The 19,280-nt window shown below is 41.0% G+C and overlaps 1 protein-coding gene across 1 annotated transcript in view; it reads right to left on the reverse strand.

The window, feature by feature from the left end:
• RPS6KA5 (ribosomal protein S6 kinase A5) overlaps nucleotides 1–15,612 on the reverse strand; it is a 193,265-nt gene extending 177,653 nt beyond the window's left edge. The window contains exon 1 of the mRNA XM_003787075.3: nucleotides 15,310–15,612. Within this exon, the coding sequence (XP_003787123.3) occupies nucleotides 15,310–15,412 (103 nt within the window). The 5' untranslated portion in view covers nucleotides 15,413–15,612. The remainder of the gene's footprint in view (nucleotides 1–15,309) is intronic.
• Nucleotides 15,613–19,280: the final 3,668 nt, after the last annotated feature.

Raw genomic sequence — 19,280 nt, forward strand, 5'->3', positions numbered from 1 at the left:
GGGGATTCGAACCCGCCACCTTAGGTGTATGTGGCTGGCGCCTTAGCCGGTTGAGCTATAGGCGCCGAGCCAAAACATCAGTTTCTTGAACTAATTTAGCTTCAGTCAAAAGGTGACAATTGTATGCAGTGAGAAAAAAATCTTTTTCTGCTATTTTAGAATTTTTTTCGTTTTGCCAGGGGGAAATAAATTATTTATAAAGCAATTTACCAGATAAGATCTAATTTAGGGGGTGCCCAGTATGATATTAACAGCACATAACTTTGGAATCTAAACCTTTAACTCTTGTCTAAAGAGTCCAATTAGCCCAAGCCTAGGGAAAATAAGCTGAAGAGTGAGCACATTCAGCTTCTCTCAACTGCCAGGGGGTAAGCTATTCTGAAGCTGTTTAGGTTTGTGGTTGGGCCTCAAACCGTGACTCTGGACGGCATTCTGCTAGAGGCAGAACAAAGTTATATTTATTATCTGTGTACTTTAAAACAATGCTGCCCACTTTTCTCTATTGCTAAGGTCACTTACTTCGAAGATTGAGTAAAACGGTGATGTATGAAATGGCAGTGTTTACTTATCCACCTGATTTTGGAATTACATGACTTAGCCAATATGAAAACTCAGTCAATAAGAAAACAAATGCTTATAAAGCAGTAACAAACAGCCTTTCCCCCCCCCCAATACATGTACCAAATAAATTTGACTTAGAAGAAGTGAACTAAATATAAAACACTTCAAAAAGGAGAAACAGAACATTAAGCTTACTAAGAATTTTGGCATGATCCAGAGAACATGTTCAGGGAACTGACCTCTGTGGAAAGCACAGAAGCATTTCAATGGCTGTGTCTGACGATCTCTTTTAGTAAGTTTTTCTTCAACATCCTAAAACCTTTCACTTTATAGCATATAAATTTTCTGGTAACTTTCTGTGTGGTTTTCTATACCTAAGAATTTTCTTAAAGACCAGAATAACAATTTTTTTTAAACCAATGAAGCTATTTTTCTCTTCTTGAATAAAGAATTGCCTTTTCTTCATAATTTGTAGAGAGAAAAAAACCCTGCACTCAAAACTTCCACATATTACTGCTACCAAATTTGTAAATGCAGCTGTGTCTGCTCCCTCTTCCCTCCTATTATAGTAACAGAAGCAATTCTCTTCTCAAAGGCCAATCTTCCCTTCCAATCCCCAGGTGCACTATATCCGATCCCCTTTCTCAAGGACCCTGACACCATCATCTCTCCCATCTTGTATGCCAGTCCCACTCTCTCTCTCTGTAACAAATCCAGGCTAGTAGTACTTAAGCGTACTCTAGCATCACTCATCTGAAAACAAGGAAACCAAAAATAAATCCTCCCTGAATCCCACATTCCTCTCTGGCTAGGCCCCTCCCTCTAATCCCATCCAGAAGCAAGTCTCTCAAAAGTTGTCTTCAGCTGAACACAGTGGCTCACACCAGTAATTCTAGCACTCTAGGAGGCTGAGAAGGGTGAATTGTCTGGGTTCAGGAGTTCCGAGACCAGCCTGAGAAAAGGGAGACCCTGTCACTAAAAATGGCTGGGCATTGTGGCAGGTGCTTATAGTCCCAGCCATTTGGGAGGCTGAGTCAAAAGGATCACTTGAGCCCAAGAATTTGAGGTTGCTGTGAGCCAAAATGCCACATGCCATAGCATTCTGCTAAGGGTGACAAAGTGAAATTCTATCTCAAAATTAAAAAAAAAAAAAAAAAAAAGGTGTCTTCACTTGCATTCACTCCTCAACCCATTCCAAGCCCACTTCTCCCAACAAATCTCCACTAAATTTTGCTCTGCTAAGGCCATTAGGTGGTAAATCAAATAATGACTTTCCCTTGAAGCACCTTCTCTCCTTGGCTTTCATAACACCAAAACTTTTCTAGCTTTTCCTCTGGCTGTTCCTCCTCTGAATCCTTTCTTAGCAAGACCTTTCTATCCATTCTTTAAATTTTGGAACTTTTCAGGGCTAAATTCTAGGTCTTCTTTCTCTCTTTTCCCTTCCACAGTCTCTTCTAAGGTGATCTTAAAGCCAATCGCTTTGGCTTTAAACATCATCTAAATGTCAATGATGCTAGGATTTTGATCTGCAGCCCATCTAGACCTCTTTTCTGAGCTGTTCATCACAATATGTCAAAGTCATCTCACAGTTACTTTGTTCTGTAAAACACTAGATCCTATCTTTTTTGCCCACCCCTATGTGCATCTCCTCTGGTTTACCACGTGTGAATTCCAAGGTGACCCCAATAATGTTAGCCTTTGTATGATCTCATCCCCTTGAATGAAATTTCACTCTTGTGATAAAGGGATTTTACAGATGTAATTAAGATCCCAAATCAACTGACCTTATGATAGGAAAATTATCTTAGCAGGCCTAATCTGATTCAGCTTGATGAATCCCTTTCAATCAAGGCCCAAAGGTCAGAGAAGGAGGTACAGAAGTTAGATAGTCAAAGTTTGGTAAGGATTTGACATACTTTTGTCAGTTTAAGGAGCCACATGAGGAAAACACAGATAACCTCTGGCTGATAGCCAGCCAAGAACCTGGAGCCTTGAGCTGACAACTAAAGGAACTGAATTCTACCAACAATAAGAATGACCTTGAAAGTGGATTTTTTACCCAGAGACTTCATTGATTTTAGTTCTTAGCAGAGAAGCCAGCCATTCACAAGGACTCATAACCTGAACTATGAGCTAATAAATGGGCGCTATTACAAGCTGCTACATTTGTAGTAATTTGTTATACAGTAATAGGAAATTAATACACCATCTCAATAAACAGCATCTTCAAACAGACGTTTGTTCCAGCCAGAAAACCCTCTCTCAATATACCAGGTTTTGCTGATTCTATCTCCTAAATACATCTCAAATACATTAACAGTCCTTAATCTCAACTGTCACCTAATCCAACACTTCTATTCCATTTAAACTTCTGCAATACTTCCCTAACTGGTGTTCCTTTAAACACTCTTTCCACTCTCCTCACAGAAATAGGAGTCATGTTCGCTTTTTTCTTTTACAATGCAAACCAGTCTCATCATTCCCCAACCAAAAATCCTGCAATGGCTTCTTGTTAGACCTGGTGGCTGAACACCTTGCCATAACCTACAAAACTGAATGAAATGACTGGCCCAGGCTACCTTTTCAGCAATGTTTCCTGTGACTCTCTCGCTTGAACACCATGCTCAAGCCAGAGGCCTTTCTTCCAGTAACCTCAGTGTGCCAAGCCATTTCCCATGTGAGGACCATCTGTGTGGCTTCCCTTGATAGAAATGCTTTGTCAGCCTGTGATAGCCAGCGCCTCAGTTTAAACATGACTGCTTCACAGAAGCTCTTCTTCATCCCTCGCACAATGTGCAACTGCCCTGCTCGGTTCTCTCACAGAACTCCACACTTCTTAACAGAGTTCTTCACAATTGCAATCATAGGGTTAGTTCAGCAGTTCTCAACCTGTGGGTCGCGACCCACAGGAACTGTATTAGAGAGCAGCAGCATGAGGAAGATTCAGAACCACTGGGTTAGCTGGTGATTTGGTGATTATGTATTTAAGGTCTTTCTCTTGAGTATTATTCAATAAGGGCAGCAGTCTTTAGCCTACTAAATTAAACCCAGTGCCTAGTACAGTGGCAGATACACACTCAGGAATTCAATAAATCTGACGGATGAATAAAACTGTGGCTAATCTGCCCAACTTATATATAGCAAAATTAGGTCAAAGTTACGAGTTTGATTTGTGTATGGCATTCATTAGATTTGTTCTTTTCTAGCCATAATTATGATGTTTCCTTTTAAACAAGTGACGGGATAAAGGTAAAACACAGGTAAGATCCTGGGAGTGGTCCTGTTAAGACTCAGTGTTCATGTTCTCTGCACGCAGCAGCATATTCAGATAAGAGGGGCAACGCTATCCTATTAACATAGTTTAAATAACTTTTCCGTTAGGAAAAGCACATAACTCACTTCAGATTATTGTTGATGTGGTTAGAGCAGCAAGTGCTTCAGCTGACAATTTCCCAGGTCATGATGGGATAATCTTCCATTTTTGTAGGAAGCTGTGTGGTGCAGACACACCTGTGTATGATTTCTACCTGTTTGCCTTTAGAATTCTTTTAAGTATACCCCTATTTTATTGATTTGTCAGTATGTTTTATTAAAAAAAAAATTCTTCTAATTAGAGACCTTTTCTCCTTTTTCAAAGAAATATGAAAATAGCATGAACATCATATGACAAATTTTATGTGAGAAGCAAAACTCTGGATAGAAAGCCAAATATATTCTTGTATTTTCCACATAACTAATGGTATATGTTTTCATAATATAAATGTACTTAATTATATATTTACATAATTCTTGTCCTGGTCTAGAAAAGAGTAAGGTAAATTACTAGAATTAGAGGCTAAGAAGAATGAACATGAGCTCGAATGGCACAAGGAAGACTCCAGACGCTTGTCAAATCGTACTGTAAGGTAGTGGAGGCCTGAGATTTGAAAACTTCTAGCCACCAACTTGACCGAACAGTCTGCTGAGGGACCCAATTCAGAGCATTCCCATGTAAAACAGAACAGCTGGTGAAAAGCAGCACAGCCAGGCTTGGTACCAAGATCAGAAAAGAACATCTCCTTGGGGATTCCTTAAAGAGGACACCATTCTTCTACAAAGAATGGGACTTGTTACCATTTTCTGCTAAAATATGTTCTTGCTTAAATAACTGAATGCTTCACATTCTGTTACATGTATCACACTTAGTCACCCATACCTGGGGCAAAATTATCTCTTGGCTCATCTAATCTGAAGTAAGGTGTGTAAGTTTCCTATTGCTACAGTAAAAAATTAATGTGAACTTGATGGTTCATGAACAACACAAACTTGTTTTTTTATGTTTCTGCAAGCCAGAAGCCTGAAACTGGATATTACAGAGCTAAAATCAAGGTGGGAGCAGAGCTGTGTTCCTTCTGGACACTCTAGGGGAAAATCTGTTCTCTGCTCTCCACAGGCTGCCTATGTTCCTTTAGCTCATGTCTCCCCTTCCAGCAATGGCATCACTCTGGTCTCTGTTTCCTCATCACATCTCCTTTTGTTGTTTTGTTTTGAGATAGAGTCTCACTCTGTTGCCCAAGCTAGAGTGCCATGCCATCAACCTAGTTCAGAGCAACCTCAAGTTCATGGGTGCAAGCAATCTTCTTGCCTCAATCTCCAAAGTAGAGTAGCTGGGGCTTGATGCCTGTCGCTCAGCAGCTAGGGCACCAACCACATACACCAGAGCTGGCAGGTTCAAATCCAGCCTGGGCCTGCCAAACAACAATGACAACTACAACCAAAAAACAGCCAGGTGTTGTGGCAGGCACCTGTAGTCCCAGCTACTTGGGAGGCTGAGGCAAGAGAATGGCTTAAGTCCAAGAGTTTGAGGTTGCTGCGAGCTGTGATTGCACTGGCACTCTACTGAGGGCAACACAGTGAGACTCTGTCTCAAAAAAAAGAAAAAAAGTAGAGTTCACAACACCTGGCCAATTTTTCTATTTTTAATAGAGACATCATCTTGCTCTTGTTCAGCTGGTCTAGAACTCCTGACCTCAACTGATCCACCCACCTCAGCCTCCCAGAGTGCTAGGATTACAGGTGTGAGCCACTGTGCCTGTCTGACATCTCTTTCCTTCTGATTCCACCTTCATATCACCTTCTCTGACTTGGGCCCTCCGGTCTCCCTTTGCTAAAGCCCCATAAGATTACATTGGGCCAACCTGGGTAACTGAGAATAGTCTCCCCATCTCAGGATACTTAACCACATTTTCAAGGTCTCTTTTGTTATATAAGGCAGCATATTCATGGGTTCCAGGGATTAAGATGTAAGCATGGGGGGCTGTCATTATTCAGCCTACTACACAAGACTTCAATTGATTTACCTATTTATAAATCAAGATAGTGTCAAAAAAATCATAATTGGAGTCACAAATGGAAAACTTAAAGTTTTTTAAATAGAAAAGTTAGCGATAACTCTTGTATTTAACTTTTAAGTACCCAATTCACTTTCTATATTCTATTTTATATGATATATAAAAATATTATTTACACAATTTGTCAAGAACACACTGATTACATAAAAAGAAGCACACCTACACAAAACTTGAGTGTGAAATAAAACAACTGCAACATCAAGCACTATACTAAAAATCAGTAACTTTACCTCCTTCTTCTCCCTCATCCTGAGAGGAGAGGATGCTGCTGAGACAGCCAACTCACTCACAACTTCAGGCATGTATAAATTATAGAGAACTTATTTGATTTTTGAAGGAATAGCTACACCTGAACCGAGAGGGACAGTGCTAAAAACAAATGTAATGAGGGCAAGATTCTATTTTCAACCCTATTCATCTTCTCTGACAAACAAGATGGATGTAGGAGTGATCATACTTTCGAGGTGCATAGAGAGATCTGTAAATCATTACAGGAGCTCAAAGGAGATAACTGTGACAATCCCTCCCTCCCACAGCATTTTAGGATTGACATCTCTCAACAGTGTATTTAATTGAGAAGCTTCAACCAACACATGATATTATCGTTAGATTTTCCCTAGAGGAGTTTTCACCACGAATCAGCTTCTTTTTCACAGGGAAAAATCCAATCTTGCCCATCAAACCACGTACGTCTCCAGGAAGCTGAGGTACGGGATGCTTCCTCGCTTTGCAGTAGAAGTTAATGCTGGGTCTACTATAATGATAAACCTATCACCTAAGGTTTTTCCCCCTACAGACTATAAATGCAATGTACACTTGAATCCCCATTGACTTAAGAGCTAAGATGCCATTCTTTGCCCCAAGAGATCATTTTCTTAATCTCGTGGTAGAAAGTTAAAGGGATTTTCTTTTAAGATCTGAGCTCTAGGGAATCAAGTTAGGGTATGATCAATAACCTATCCAGATATCAACATTCTCAATGCAGTCTATAAAATTAAAGATAGAGCACAAGTTCTATCTACTCTTCTCAAAGTAAGGAAAGTATGAAAAAAGGGACAAGTACTATTAAAACATACACATATATAATCATGTGTCACTTAACAATGGGGATACATTCTGAGAAATGCATCGTTAGGCAATTTTATAGTTGTGCCATCATGAGTGTACTTACACAAAACTAGATGGTACAACCAACTATGTACCTGGGCTACACGGTATCTAGCTTAGCTATTGCTCCTCGGCTATGGTTAATTCCATATAACATGTTACTGTACTGAATGCTGTAGACAACTGGAACACAATGTTAAGTATTTATTACCTATGCACATCTAAACATAGAAAAAGTACAGTAAAAATACAGTATTACAATCTTACAGGATCACCACTGTATGTAGTACATGACTGTGTATCACTGAAATCTTTCAAAGTATCTTACCATACATAGGTAATAGTTACGTTCCCAAACAGCTAATCATATAAATCATTTACAAAGCATCAGGCAATTGTCATCTTTCAATGGATTCAATATGAATCTTTTGGCAAAAAAAGAATGATCTTTTAAAGTAAATCACACTCCTAATGTTTACCTATACCCAGATTTCCACATAAATTCCACAGAACACCTTTAATACTGGTAAGTACTTTGCACATCACTCAGTGCAACATCTTTACTTTATGAATGAGAAAACCTGGGCTCAGAAAGGCAAAATGATTTATCCCAGCTCACACAGCAAATCAGGGGCAGAATTAGAACTACAGCCCACCCTCTACCTCTGTTAAATCTACTTAAAAGATTCTAAAACTGGATTCTAAATCTGGATTCTAAATCTGGATGCCTGTAATCAAACTGGTAAGATCCTTAGTTGATGGCAGAAATCATAAAGTATTTTGGGGAAATGAGACAGAGACATCTCACACACACACACACACACACAACCCTACAAACAAATATCCCTTAGGAATATAGACAGAAAAATCCTTAACAAAATACAAGCAAACTGAATCCAAAACAAATAAGAAGAATTATATACCATGGCCAATGGGATTAATCCACAAATGCTAATTTTTTTAAATCCAAAAATTAATTAAGGTAATACACTACATCAACAGAACGAAAAAAAAAAAAAGCCACATAATTATCTCACTAGATGCAGAAAAAGCATCTGTCAAAATCCAACATCACTTCACTATAAAAACACCCAAACAAACTAGGAACAGAGAAGAACTTCCTCAACCTGATAAATGGCATCTACAAAAAACCCACAGCACACCTCATATTCAATGGTAGAAGACTAAAGCCTTCAAAACAAGACAAGGATGTCTGCTCTTTCCAATTCTATTGAACACTAGCCAAAGCAATTAAGCAAGAAAATAACAAAAAGCACATACTGGAAAGGAAAAAGTAAAACTATCTCTATTTACGGCTGACATAACACATGTATTGTGAACAGAAAATCCTTAGGCATCCACTAAAATACCAGTAGAACTAAAAGCTACTTTAGTGAAGTTGCAAGACACAAGATCAATATACAAAAATAAATAGTGCCCACTCCAAAAATGAAATTAAGAAACTAATTCCTTTTACAATAGCATCAAATAAAATACTTGAGAATAAATTTAACAAAAGAAGTGTAAATTTATACTCTCAAAGCTAAAAAATAGGGTGGCACCTGTGGCTCAGTGAGTAGGGCATTGGCCCCATATACCAAGGATGGTGGGTTCAAACCCAGCCCCGGCCAAACTGCAACAAGAAAATAGTTAAGCATTGTGGCAGGCACCTGTAGTCCCAGCTACTCAGGAGGCTGAGGCAAGAGAATCACCTAAGCCCAAGAGCTGGAGGTTGCTGTAAGCTGTGACACCACAGCTCTCTACTGAGGGTGACAAAGTGAGACTCTATTTCTAAAAAATAAATAAATAAATAAAAGTTAAAAAATGTTGTTGGAAGAAATTAAAGATCTGAATAAATAGAAAGACATCCCATGTTCATGGATCAGAAGACTTAACACTGCTTAGCTGGCAACACTCTCAAAACTGATCTACAGAGACAATGCAGTCCCTTTAGAATTCCACTCAGCTGGCTTCTTTGCAGAAACAGACAAGCTGATCCTAAAATTCATATGGAAACTCAAAGGACCCAGAATAATCAAAATAATCTTGAAAAAGAACAACAGGGTTGGAAGATTCACACTTTATAATTTCAAAACTTAACTAAAAAGTTGAAGTAATCAAGACAGTGTGCTACTGGCATAAGGAGAGACAGAAGATAAGTGGACTAGAAATGGGAGTATAAAATAAGGAAAGCCATACATCTGTAGTCAATTAACTTTCAGCAAGGATGCCAAGACAATAAAATGCCAGCCTTTTCAACAAATGGTGCAGGGACAACTGAATATCCACGTGCTTAGAATGAATCTAGATCACTTCCTCACACCATATACCATGATTACCTCCAAATGGATCAAAGATCTAAATGTACCAGCTAACTTTTCAAAGAAAACAGGCATAAATCTTCACAAAGTTAGTCAATGATTTCTTAGATATAGCATAAGAAAAAATTTTAAAAAGATAAATTAGATTTCATCAAAATTGGAAAACTTTCGTGACAATAATGACACCATCAAAAAAAAAGACAACTCATTTTATGGAAGAAAATATTTGCAAGTCATATTTCTAACAAGAGATTTGTATTGCAAATACAAAAAGAACTCACATATCTTAGTAACAAAAACAAGATAAATTAGCCAATTAAAAAATAGGCACCATTCAATAAAAAAAAAAAAGAAAAAAAATAGGCAAAGGATCTGAATAAACACTTCTCCCAAGATATACAAATGGCCAATAAGCATATGAAAAGATGCTGTCATTAGTTATCAGAGAAACTGCAATCAAAACCACGTGAAATGTTACTTCACATTCCCTAGAATGGCTATTGCCAAAAAGAAAGATGATAACAAGTGTTGGTTAGGCTATGAAAAAATTGGAGCCCCTCGGCTCGGCGCCTGTGGCTCAATCGGCTAAGGCGCCAGCCACATACACCTAAGGTGGCAGGTTCGAATCCCCAGCCCGGGCCCACCAAACAACAATGATGGCTGCAACCAAAAAATGGCTGGCGCTGTGGCGGGCGCCTGTAGTCCCAGCTACTTGGGAGGCAGAGGCAGGAGACTTGCTTGAGCCCAGGAGTGGGAGGTTGCTGTGAGCTGTGGTGCCACAGGACTCTACCCAGGGGGATAGCTTGAGGCTCTGTCTCAAAAAAAAAAAAAAAAAAAAAAATTGGAGCCCTTGTACGTTTCTGGTGAGAATATAAAATGGTACAGCCACTTGGGAAAACAGTTTCTTACAGAGTTAAACACAGACTTACCAGGTGATCCAGCCATTTTACTTCTGGCATATACCCAAGAGGAATTAAAACACAGGCCCATACAAAAGCATATCTGCAAATGTGTATCCACACGTGCCTAGCACCATTATTCACAATAGCCAAAAGGTGAAAACAACGCAAATATCAATCAACTTATGAACAGATAAACAAATATGGTACATGCACACAATGGAATACAATGTGTCAACAACAACAAAAAAAGAAAGAAGTACTCATGCATGCTACAAAATGGCTGAATCTTGAAAATACTGTGTTCAACAAAAGAAGCTGGTCCAAAAGACCACAATTATACAGGGTGGCCATAAAGTTCGTGTGCAACTGCCACCCTTTATAATTTGATTATATGGAATTCCATAATAGGAGTACATAGAAATAGGAAATAGATTACTGGTTGGCCATGGCTAGAAATTGGGTGGTGGAACATACAGTTACTGATATAAATAGGTATGAAGTTTCTTTTTAAGGTGAGAACAATGTTCTAAAATTGTTAGATTGCAATGATGATTGTATATTTCTGAAAATACACTATAAGTTGTTGACTTGTAAACTTAAAACAAGTGGATTTTATGGCAAGTAAATTAAATCTCAATAAAGCTGCTTAACAAAAAAGACATTGTAGGCTCCACCTCTCTCTCTGTCTCTCTCTCAGGTCACTTGTTCCGGGGGCAATCAGCTGCCATGTCATGAGAACACTCAAGTAGCAGGAGGTCCGCAAGGCAAGGAACTGAAGCAGCCTGTCAACAACATGTGAGTAAGCCTTCTTAGAAGGGGAAACACAAGCCCTAAACAAGTCTTCAGGTGACTACAGACCTGGCCAAAACCTTGACCACAACATCACGAGAGTCCCTGAGTTAGAACCAACAAGCTAACCAACTCCTAAATTCCTGACCCAAAGAAATCATGTTACTTTAAGCCACTAAAGTTTGTGGACATTTGTTGTACCACAACAGATAAACTTCCTCAATCCTTTTCTCAGTGTTGGCTCTCTCTCCAAATGACAGGCATCTAAGGAAATGTTTCTCCCAGTAACTCTTCTTCTTCTCAGAGTTTAATTTACCCTCATCCATATGTTTACTGTAGTTGCTGTCAAGTTAGAAGAACATGGTCCCATCCCCTGGCCTTAACTGAACAATCCCCAAAATGGACACTTGATCAAGGCCAGGCTAAAAAGGTCCCTGAGATTTTTATAACTCAAGTTGAGAAGAAGGCAGTATCTTTCCAGTACCTGAAGAGGTAAGACTTGGTGTCCAGCAGCATGGTATTTCCCATGTGGAAAAGGTGGGACAGCAAGAGAAGAATAAAGCCATTACATAGAGATAAGCAGAGATTCAAGATGGAGAGAATACAGACAATGGGAAGTCTCTGGCTCCAGTGATTCCTAATGCAACCTGTGTTTCCAGTGGAAGGAAAACATAAATCTCATAACCCCAGCATTTAAAATAGTACCCAGTATATACAAGGTAATAAAATATTTATGGATAAGATGCTTCCAAAAATATCCCTCCCTTTTTTGTTGTTGTTCAATAGTTTAGATTTGACTAACGGTGGTTAAACAACAGCTGTTGAAAGCTAAAAGTCTCTTATTTACCACCTTTATACTTTTGTATCCCTGTATTATTGTATTCTGACAATACATCTTAATTACTGGTTTATAAGGTCTCTCCCTACTAGAGAACAGGACATTTTCTTATCATTTTTAGTAACATCAGTACTATGTAGAACAGAAAACAGAAAGTACTCAAGAAATGTATGTTTAACTGAATGGCTCAGTCTTACACTTTGCATTCCTCACTTTTTATAGTCACAAACTCAAGTCATCAGTCTATCGACCACCTTACATCTGCAAGGTATTGGTAGTACAATGAACTACCAGACTGGCTCTGAGGTTTTTATCCATTTGATGGATTCATTCAACAAATATCTGAAGGTCTACCACATATCAGGGGCTACAAAGGACTTGGTGTTTGCCCTCAAGGATTTTACAGTCTAACACAGACATGTAATTGCATTATTTATAGTACCGTGTGTTAAATGTCACTGAAGAGATATGCACAGGCTATAAAACAGTAGCAGGGATTACAGGGAGTTTACACTCTACATGAGAAGGCAGGACATAAATAGAAAAAGGCAATAGCCAGACTAAAAACCAAATGAGTGATTTGTTTTACAAATTACACTGGATTAATTCACACATTAAAATACTTTATGGAAGGGAGGGAAAAGGGGGATTGGTATTCTCCCACCTAATATTAGGGCGCAATGTAAGGGTATATGGCACACCGCCTGGGTGCAGGACACAATTACAATGGGAACTTTACCTAGCAAATGCAAACATTGTCATCTAATCATTTGCACCCTCATGTTAATCTGAAATTAAAAAAGATACTTTTATGGAGTGATCATTACATGTATATTCAAACAACATTGCCTGAGTGCCTACTTTGTGCCAGGCAAACTGCTACACACTTTTCCAACAGTATCTCTTTCAGTTTCCAAATTCTGTAGATGAAAGTTAAGTCTCAAAGGGTGAAGCGAATTGCCCAAGTTTACTTAGCTACTAAGTAGCAGAGCTGGGATTTAAAATGGTACCTTTCAACTCCACAGCTACATATGCCATACTATTCAGTCTACACGACTGGAGTGATTTCAATGTCCTTTTGCAGGACATCATTGAGAGGCATCCAATACATTGTTCTGCACAAATGAGCAACCACCAATTGCCAGCTTGACATAGCAAGAACTATATTCTTGTCCACGTGTTGAAAAGGGTCCATATCAGATCAAATTACTTTCGTGCCTATTATAGCATCATGTGCTGACAGGAGTGCAGTTGGCTGAAGCTGGGCGACTCTTTCAAGTTATATTTTAACAGTGTTTTTGACCACTATATCCGGTCAGTTGTTCCAGTGTTCAACAATAAATCAAAACGATCGTTCGTTTCCTTTGACAGTTAACAGTACTAATGAATTCAGCATAATCTCACCATCCATCAGAAAAATGTCTGAAATGCAAACTTGGAAGCTGATGATTCACACAGTTAGTAGAGAAGGGGAACCAAAGCAGTACTCACTGTTTTCTACAAAACTAGCATTGTTTGCAAAACCCAGAAACTGAGCAGTTGGTTGCTGCTCCTTGGTCATTTAGCAAAAAGCTGATCGGTGTGCTGGCTGAGGAGTATAAGACTTCAAACAGCTTTTGCTGTTCTGTACAATTCCATGTACATAAATCAGTGAATCATTATGTAAGATTAGGAAAAATTCAAAAATTCAAAATCTTCACTCCAGAAAGCATTTGACACTGAGCCTGGCACAAATCAGATATTAATACTGAATAAATGTATATTGAGTAAATTATTTAATAATCATTTAATGAAAACATCAGTTGTCTATTAAATTGAAAGAGAAAAACCAAACCAACTGAACCTACACAGATTATGTGAGAAACTCAAAAATAGGCGGCACCAGTGGCTCAGTGAGTAGGGCACCAGCCCCATATACTGAGGGTGGTGGTTCAAACCCAGTCCCCACCAAACTGCAACAAAAAATAGCAGGGTGTTGTGGCGGGCGCCTGTGGTCCCAGCTACTTGGGAGGCAGAGGCAAGAGAATTGCCTAAGCCTAAGAGCTGGAGGTTGCTGTAAGCTGTGATGCCACCGCACTCTGGGTGACAAAGTGAGACTCTGTCTCAAAAAAAAAAAAAAAAAAGGAAGCTCAAAAATATCACAAGATAACTGGCTGAAGATATACAACAGATTCACAACGACGAAAAAAAAAGTTTAAAAATGACTGAAGCAAGCATGAATTTGACATCTCTCTTAAGTCACTACATGAGCACCCAAAAGACTGCTAATAGGCAATCCCAGTAGAAATAAGAAAAACTCTCAAAGAACTGGTGAACAGAGCTAACTTTATAGTGCATTCAAAACAAACAAGGTGTATTAAGCATACACCTGAAACCTGCCATTTAAGCTTCATGTCTACATAATAAAAGACTGTTCCAATTGTCCAAGAAGCTGTGTCAAAACCTTAGAGACAAGAATATTTAAGAATAAAAGAATGATTCGTTAAAATGTATTGTCTGTTCAAAAGAAAAAGTATCTTCAACACAAGACTGAGCTCCAGAAATATAAGCCCAAATTGTACAGATCGGTCCAAACAAGCATTTTCCAAAATGAACAACGCTGACCTACACATGAATAAAGTAATTTAACAAATATAAACAACTCTAGTGATCTCAAACATTAGGACGTAAGCGCTTAAGCCTGCTAGTTGGTCTCTTTTACCTGGAGCTTTAAATTTATAAAGCCTCATCCCAAGAGACCTTTGGAAGAAATTCAAGGCTAAGTGTAGTATTTCACGATAATTGCAAATAAAAGTACTCAATTCCTGGGGCACTCAATTCCTCTTTATCTCACTAGAGATCGTACTCGTTAAAAGCCCGAGGAACAATCCCTCGCCCCATTTGTCTCATAAGGCACCACAGCACCTTAGGGGTCGGTTCCACAAAACCCTATCGTCCGGGACTACCCCAAGGGGAGCAGAGCGGAGAAATGAACCACGCTCCACATCCAAGCGCCGCTCTCCCCACGGAGAGGAAGGCGCACCTTTCGCCCTGGACAGGATGCAGTGACAGATGTGTCACCTGTGCGGGAAGAGGGGAGGAAAGACATCCCCAGAGACGAGTGCCACAGGCAGCGGTGGGGCGCTACTGCGAAGGCCCCGACACCCAGTGCCCGCCGCTCCTCCGCGGTCTCGGGAAAACTTTCGGCCACCTCCCCCCACGCGCGCCCACACCTCCCCGGACCCCTCGGGCTCCCGCCCCGCCCGCGAAGCCCCGCCCCGGGCCCGCCCCTGCGCGCCAAGGCTCCGGCCCGCGGCCGCCACCCACCCGGGTCTCGCGCCCCCAGCCCGACTGGGGCACCCGCGTGGCCCCAGAGCGCGCCCCCGCGCCGGAGCCCGGCCGGCAGAGGGCGGGGTCCTCACCGGTCCGCAGCTCGTGCTTGACAGTGAGGAGCTGTTCTCCCTCGCCGCCGTCCTCGCTGGTCCCCGCGGCGCCGCCGCCGCTGCCGCCCTCCTCCTCCTCCATCTTCTCCTTTTTTCTGATCCTGCGGGTCGCTACAAGAGGAAGGCGGAAGACAGCGGACGCCTGTGCCCTCACAGCCCCTGCTGCAGCTCCAGGAGCCGGGGTGCGGCGGCTCCAGAACTCGGACGCAGAGACGAGTCTCTTTCCCGCTCTGGCCGCTCGGCTAGCTCCCCGCCTCCTCCCCCTTCGGCGGGCACCGCTAGTACCGCGCAACCAAACCGCCCCCTGCTCCACCACCTCCTCCTCCTCTGGCCGCTCCGCCCGCAGCCAGCAAGGTAGAGGAGCCATTTAGAGCCGCCATCGCTTATTGGGCACAGGGCGCGCGGGTTTGTCAACGCCGTCTCCCATTGGGCAATACTCCGTGACGTTTCACGAGCCGCCCCGCCTTGCTCTTGAATTGTTGCTTGGCGGGGAGGCAGGAGAGGGAGGAGCGTGGCCACTCCGATTGGTGAGGCCCAAGCTTCTGCCCTGCCCATTTCCTTTGCTACGCACGCGCAGTCAGGACCTTCCTTTCCCTGACCTCCCCAAAACGGTCACACCCCTTATTCCCCAGCTTGGATCTGTTAGTAAACAGTGTCGAGTAGTCAGGAGGCGCTTGGGATCTGTGATTGGCTACTGCTGAAAGAGGCGGGGAGGGATGATTGGAACGATTGGTCCGCCAATCACCGTGGACAGAGGAGGGGCCTGAAGGGAAGGGCTTGTCACCCACGTGTTTTCAGACAAAACTAAGGGACCCAGGCGGCGGTTCGTAGGTACGTGATCATCTGGACTACAGCGTGCGCCCTAAAAAGATGTTACTTGCTCTAGTGAATCTTAAACAGATTAAATGGAGTTTACACAGGCGGTTCTTAAACATTACAGAAATTCACAGTCACAGCTCCCGGATGAGGAATTTTGAAAAGTCGAGATATTTCCATTTTGTACAAGATTCTTCCTAGGCACTGAAAGGATGCAAAGATTAATAAAATAGAATTCAAGTCCTTACCCTAATCAGCTTTCATTAGAACGAGAGAAACCATTTGTATATATGGAAAAAAACTGTAAAAGCAGAATTTTAGTTTAAGTTATACAAAGCTTTAGGGAATCGCACAGATGGCAATCATTATTCTCAGTGGAGGAGCTGGAAAGGCTTTTAGGGCAAGGAGGCATTTGAATTAACGAACTGAAAGCGTTGGTAAGATAGAAATTCTAGCTGCAGACATTCCTCACAGAGATAGTAACCAAGCCTAGGCCTAGAGCAGAGAAGGCAAGGGTGGGTTAAGTGATTGCTGAGGTTAGAGGGAAGATGTAAGAGATACAGCTGAAAAGGAAAAATATGATAAAATAATGGAGAACTATGAATACTGTGCTAAACTATGGATTTTATTTAGTACACGATGAAGTGAAGGGAAGAGGGGAAAGATAGCAGGGCAGGAATACTTTTGCAAAGATAGAACTAAGGGGAGCCTAATTTCTAGACTGGACATGAGAATAGGAAAAGGAGAGGCTTAAAGATGTGTTCTTGGACATAATTCACATAGAAATGATCTTTTAAACTAAGCATGGATTAGAGCAGAGGTCAATAGATTTTTTTCTAAGGGTCAGTTATTAAATTTTTTAGGCTTTGAGGGCCATATGACCTCTTTCACAGCTCCTCTGCCATTGTAGCTGGAGAATAGTCATAAACTAAATGATATGGCAATGTTCTGATAGAAAAATTTTTATGGACATTGAAATTTGAATTTCACTAAATTTTCACATCATAATGTATTCTTCTAATTCTTTTTTCAATCATTTAAAAATGTAAAAACCATTCTTAGCTCCTGGGCTATTAAAAAAACAGAGAGTGAGTGCCAAATTTGGCTGAAAGGCCATAGTTTGCAGACTTCTGGATTAGGTTGCCATGAAAGAGAAAGTAGAGAAAAAGCCTTGGGAGGCCCTTCAGGCTGCTGTCACAGCTCCCTAGGCTTACCTGCCTAGAACATATATCACACTAAACCATGACCGCCTAATTACCTGTCTTTCTCCTGTACAAACTGTGTGTTATTTGGAGCCAGGCAATGAGTGTATGCAATTGTTAATTTGTTCACTCAACACCTTTTACACCAGTTATGTACCAAGTACTATGATAGGTGTTAGAGATGCAGTGGGAGAAAAACAAGGGATGCAATCCTTGCTCTTATAAAGCTTAGAGTCTAGGAACAAAAATAAATATCACATAAATATAAACTTCCCATTGCGATCATGCCATAAAGGAAAATTACAGAATGCTTCAATAGACTATATCTGGGATACCTAATTTAGGTTGTTGGAACCGGAAAGACTTTGTAAGGAGGCATTATTCAAGCTTAGTCTTTAAAGATCAGTAGGTTTTAACCAGGATGTGGCAGAAACTAGCCTAATGTTCACCAGTCTCATTTCCTGTTCCTGGACACAAAGGAAGACTTTTTTTCCCCCTTTTTTGCCTCCTTTGCAATTAGTTTAGGCTCATGTGACTGTGATGGCCAATGGGATGTGGGCAGACTTGGTGCTTGCCATTTCTTGCCTGGCCAGAAAACTCCTTGCATAATCACTCACACGCTCTTTTTTTTTCCACAGCAACCACAAAGGCCACATTTTTAATATGGGGTTGCCACAATCTAAAAGGACTCCAAACCCCTGAGTTTCCACTTGAAGAAGAGCCAACTGACCTACATCAGACCGTGATGTGAGCAATAAATCAGTCCTTTTAGGCATAAGCTACTTAGATGTTGGGACAATTGTCTACCAAAGCATATTCTAGCCCTATGCTGACTATTTCATAGATAAGCTGAGTGGCAGGGAGAAAATTTAGAAAGATATCCTGAGGCAGGCAAAGAATCTTTTGAATTTGAGAGATTGAGAGAAACTCAACGGAGCCTTAACACAGTAAACAAAGAATGATGGGTGGAGTGTAGGTGGAGACCCAATCATGAAGTATGGGATTAGGTTTATTAATATTTTTAGAGTTGGCTTGGCTCCTGTGGCTCAAGTGGCTAAGGCGCCAGCCACATACACCTAAGATGGCGGGTTCAAATCCAGCCCGGGCCTGCCAAACAACAATGATGGCTGCAACCAAAAAATAGCCAGGCATTGTGGCGGCGCCTATGGTCCCAGCTACTTGGGAGGCTGAGGCAGGAGACTCGCTTGAGACCAGGAGTTGGAGGTTGCTGTGAGCTGTGATGCCACAGCACTCTACCCAGGGGGATAGCTTGAGGCTCTGTCTCAAAATATATATATATATATTTTTTTTTAGAGTTTATCCTGTGTGAAGTAGGAAGCAATGGAATGAATTTAAACAGGGGAATGATATAATTGGGGTAATATTTTCAAAAGTTACTGTGGTTAGTGTTTGGAGACTGGGCTGGCGGGAAAGATAGGATACAAGGAGACCTGTTAGGTCAGGACATGATCACTGTAGTTGAGGCAAAAGATGAGAGCGGGTACAGTAGAGATAGAAAAAAAATGGTATGTTTTTAGGTGTATATTTTGGACTTTGTGAAGGCTTGGATTTGGTGGGTAAGGAAAAAGGGGGTATCTGAAATAACACCAAAGTTTCTAGCATGAGCAACTTGGTGGATGGAAAAGGATGGTGGTGCCATTTAACAAGGAGGGGGAAGATCTAATCTTCCCTCTAGGAGGAGGACGTATCAGAGAGAATATGAGGAATTTAATTTTGAGACATCCAATGCCAGTATTGAGCAGCTATGTGGACATAGGAGTCTGGAGTTCTGAAGAGGGGTCTAGGATAGACACGTGAATTTAGGAATCATTGCCATACAGATGGTTTTCAAGGCCAGAGGTAATACATAAGATTCCCCGGGATGAAAATGTGGAGAAGAACAGAAGAGGAGCCCAGGCCTGAAGCCTAAAG

Source organism: Otolemur garnettii, unplaced genomic scaffold (genome assembly GCF_000181295.1).
Source record: "Otolemur garnettii isolate 467f Iridium unplaced genomic scaffold, OtoGar3 scaffold00020, whole genome shotgun sequence".
Lineage (NCBI taxonomy): Eukaryota > Metazoa > Chordata > Mammalia > Primates > Galagidae > Otolemur > Otolemur garnettii.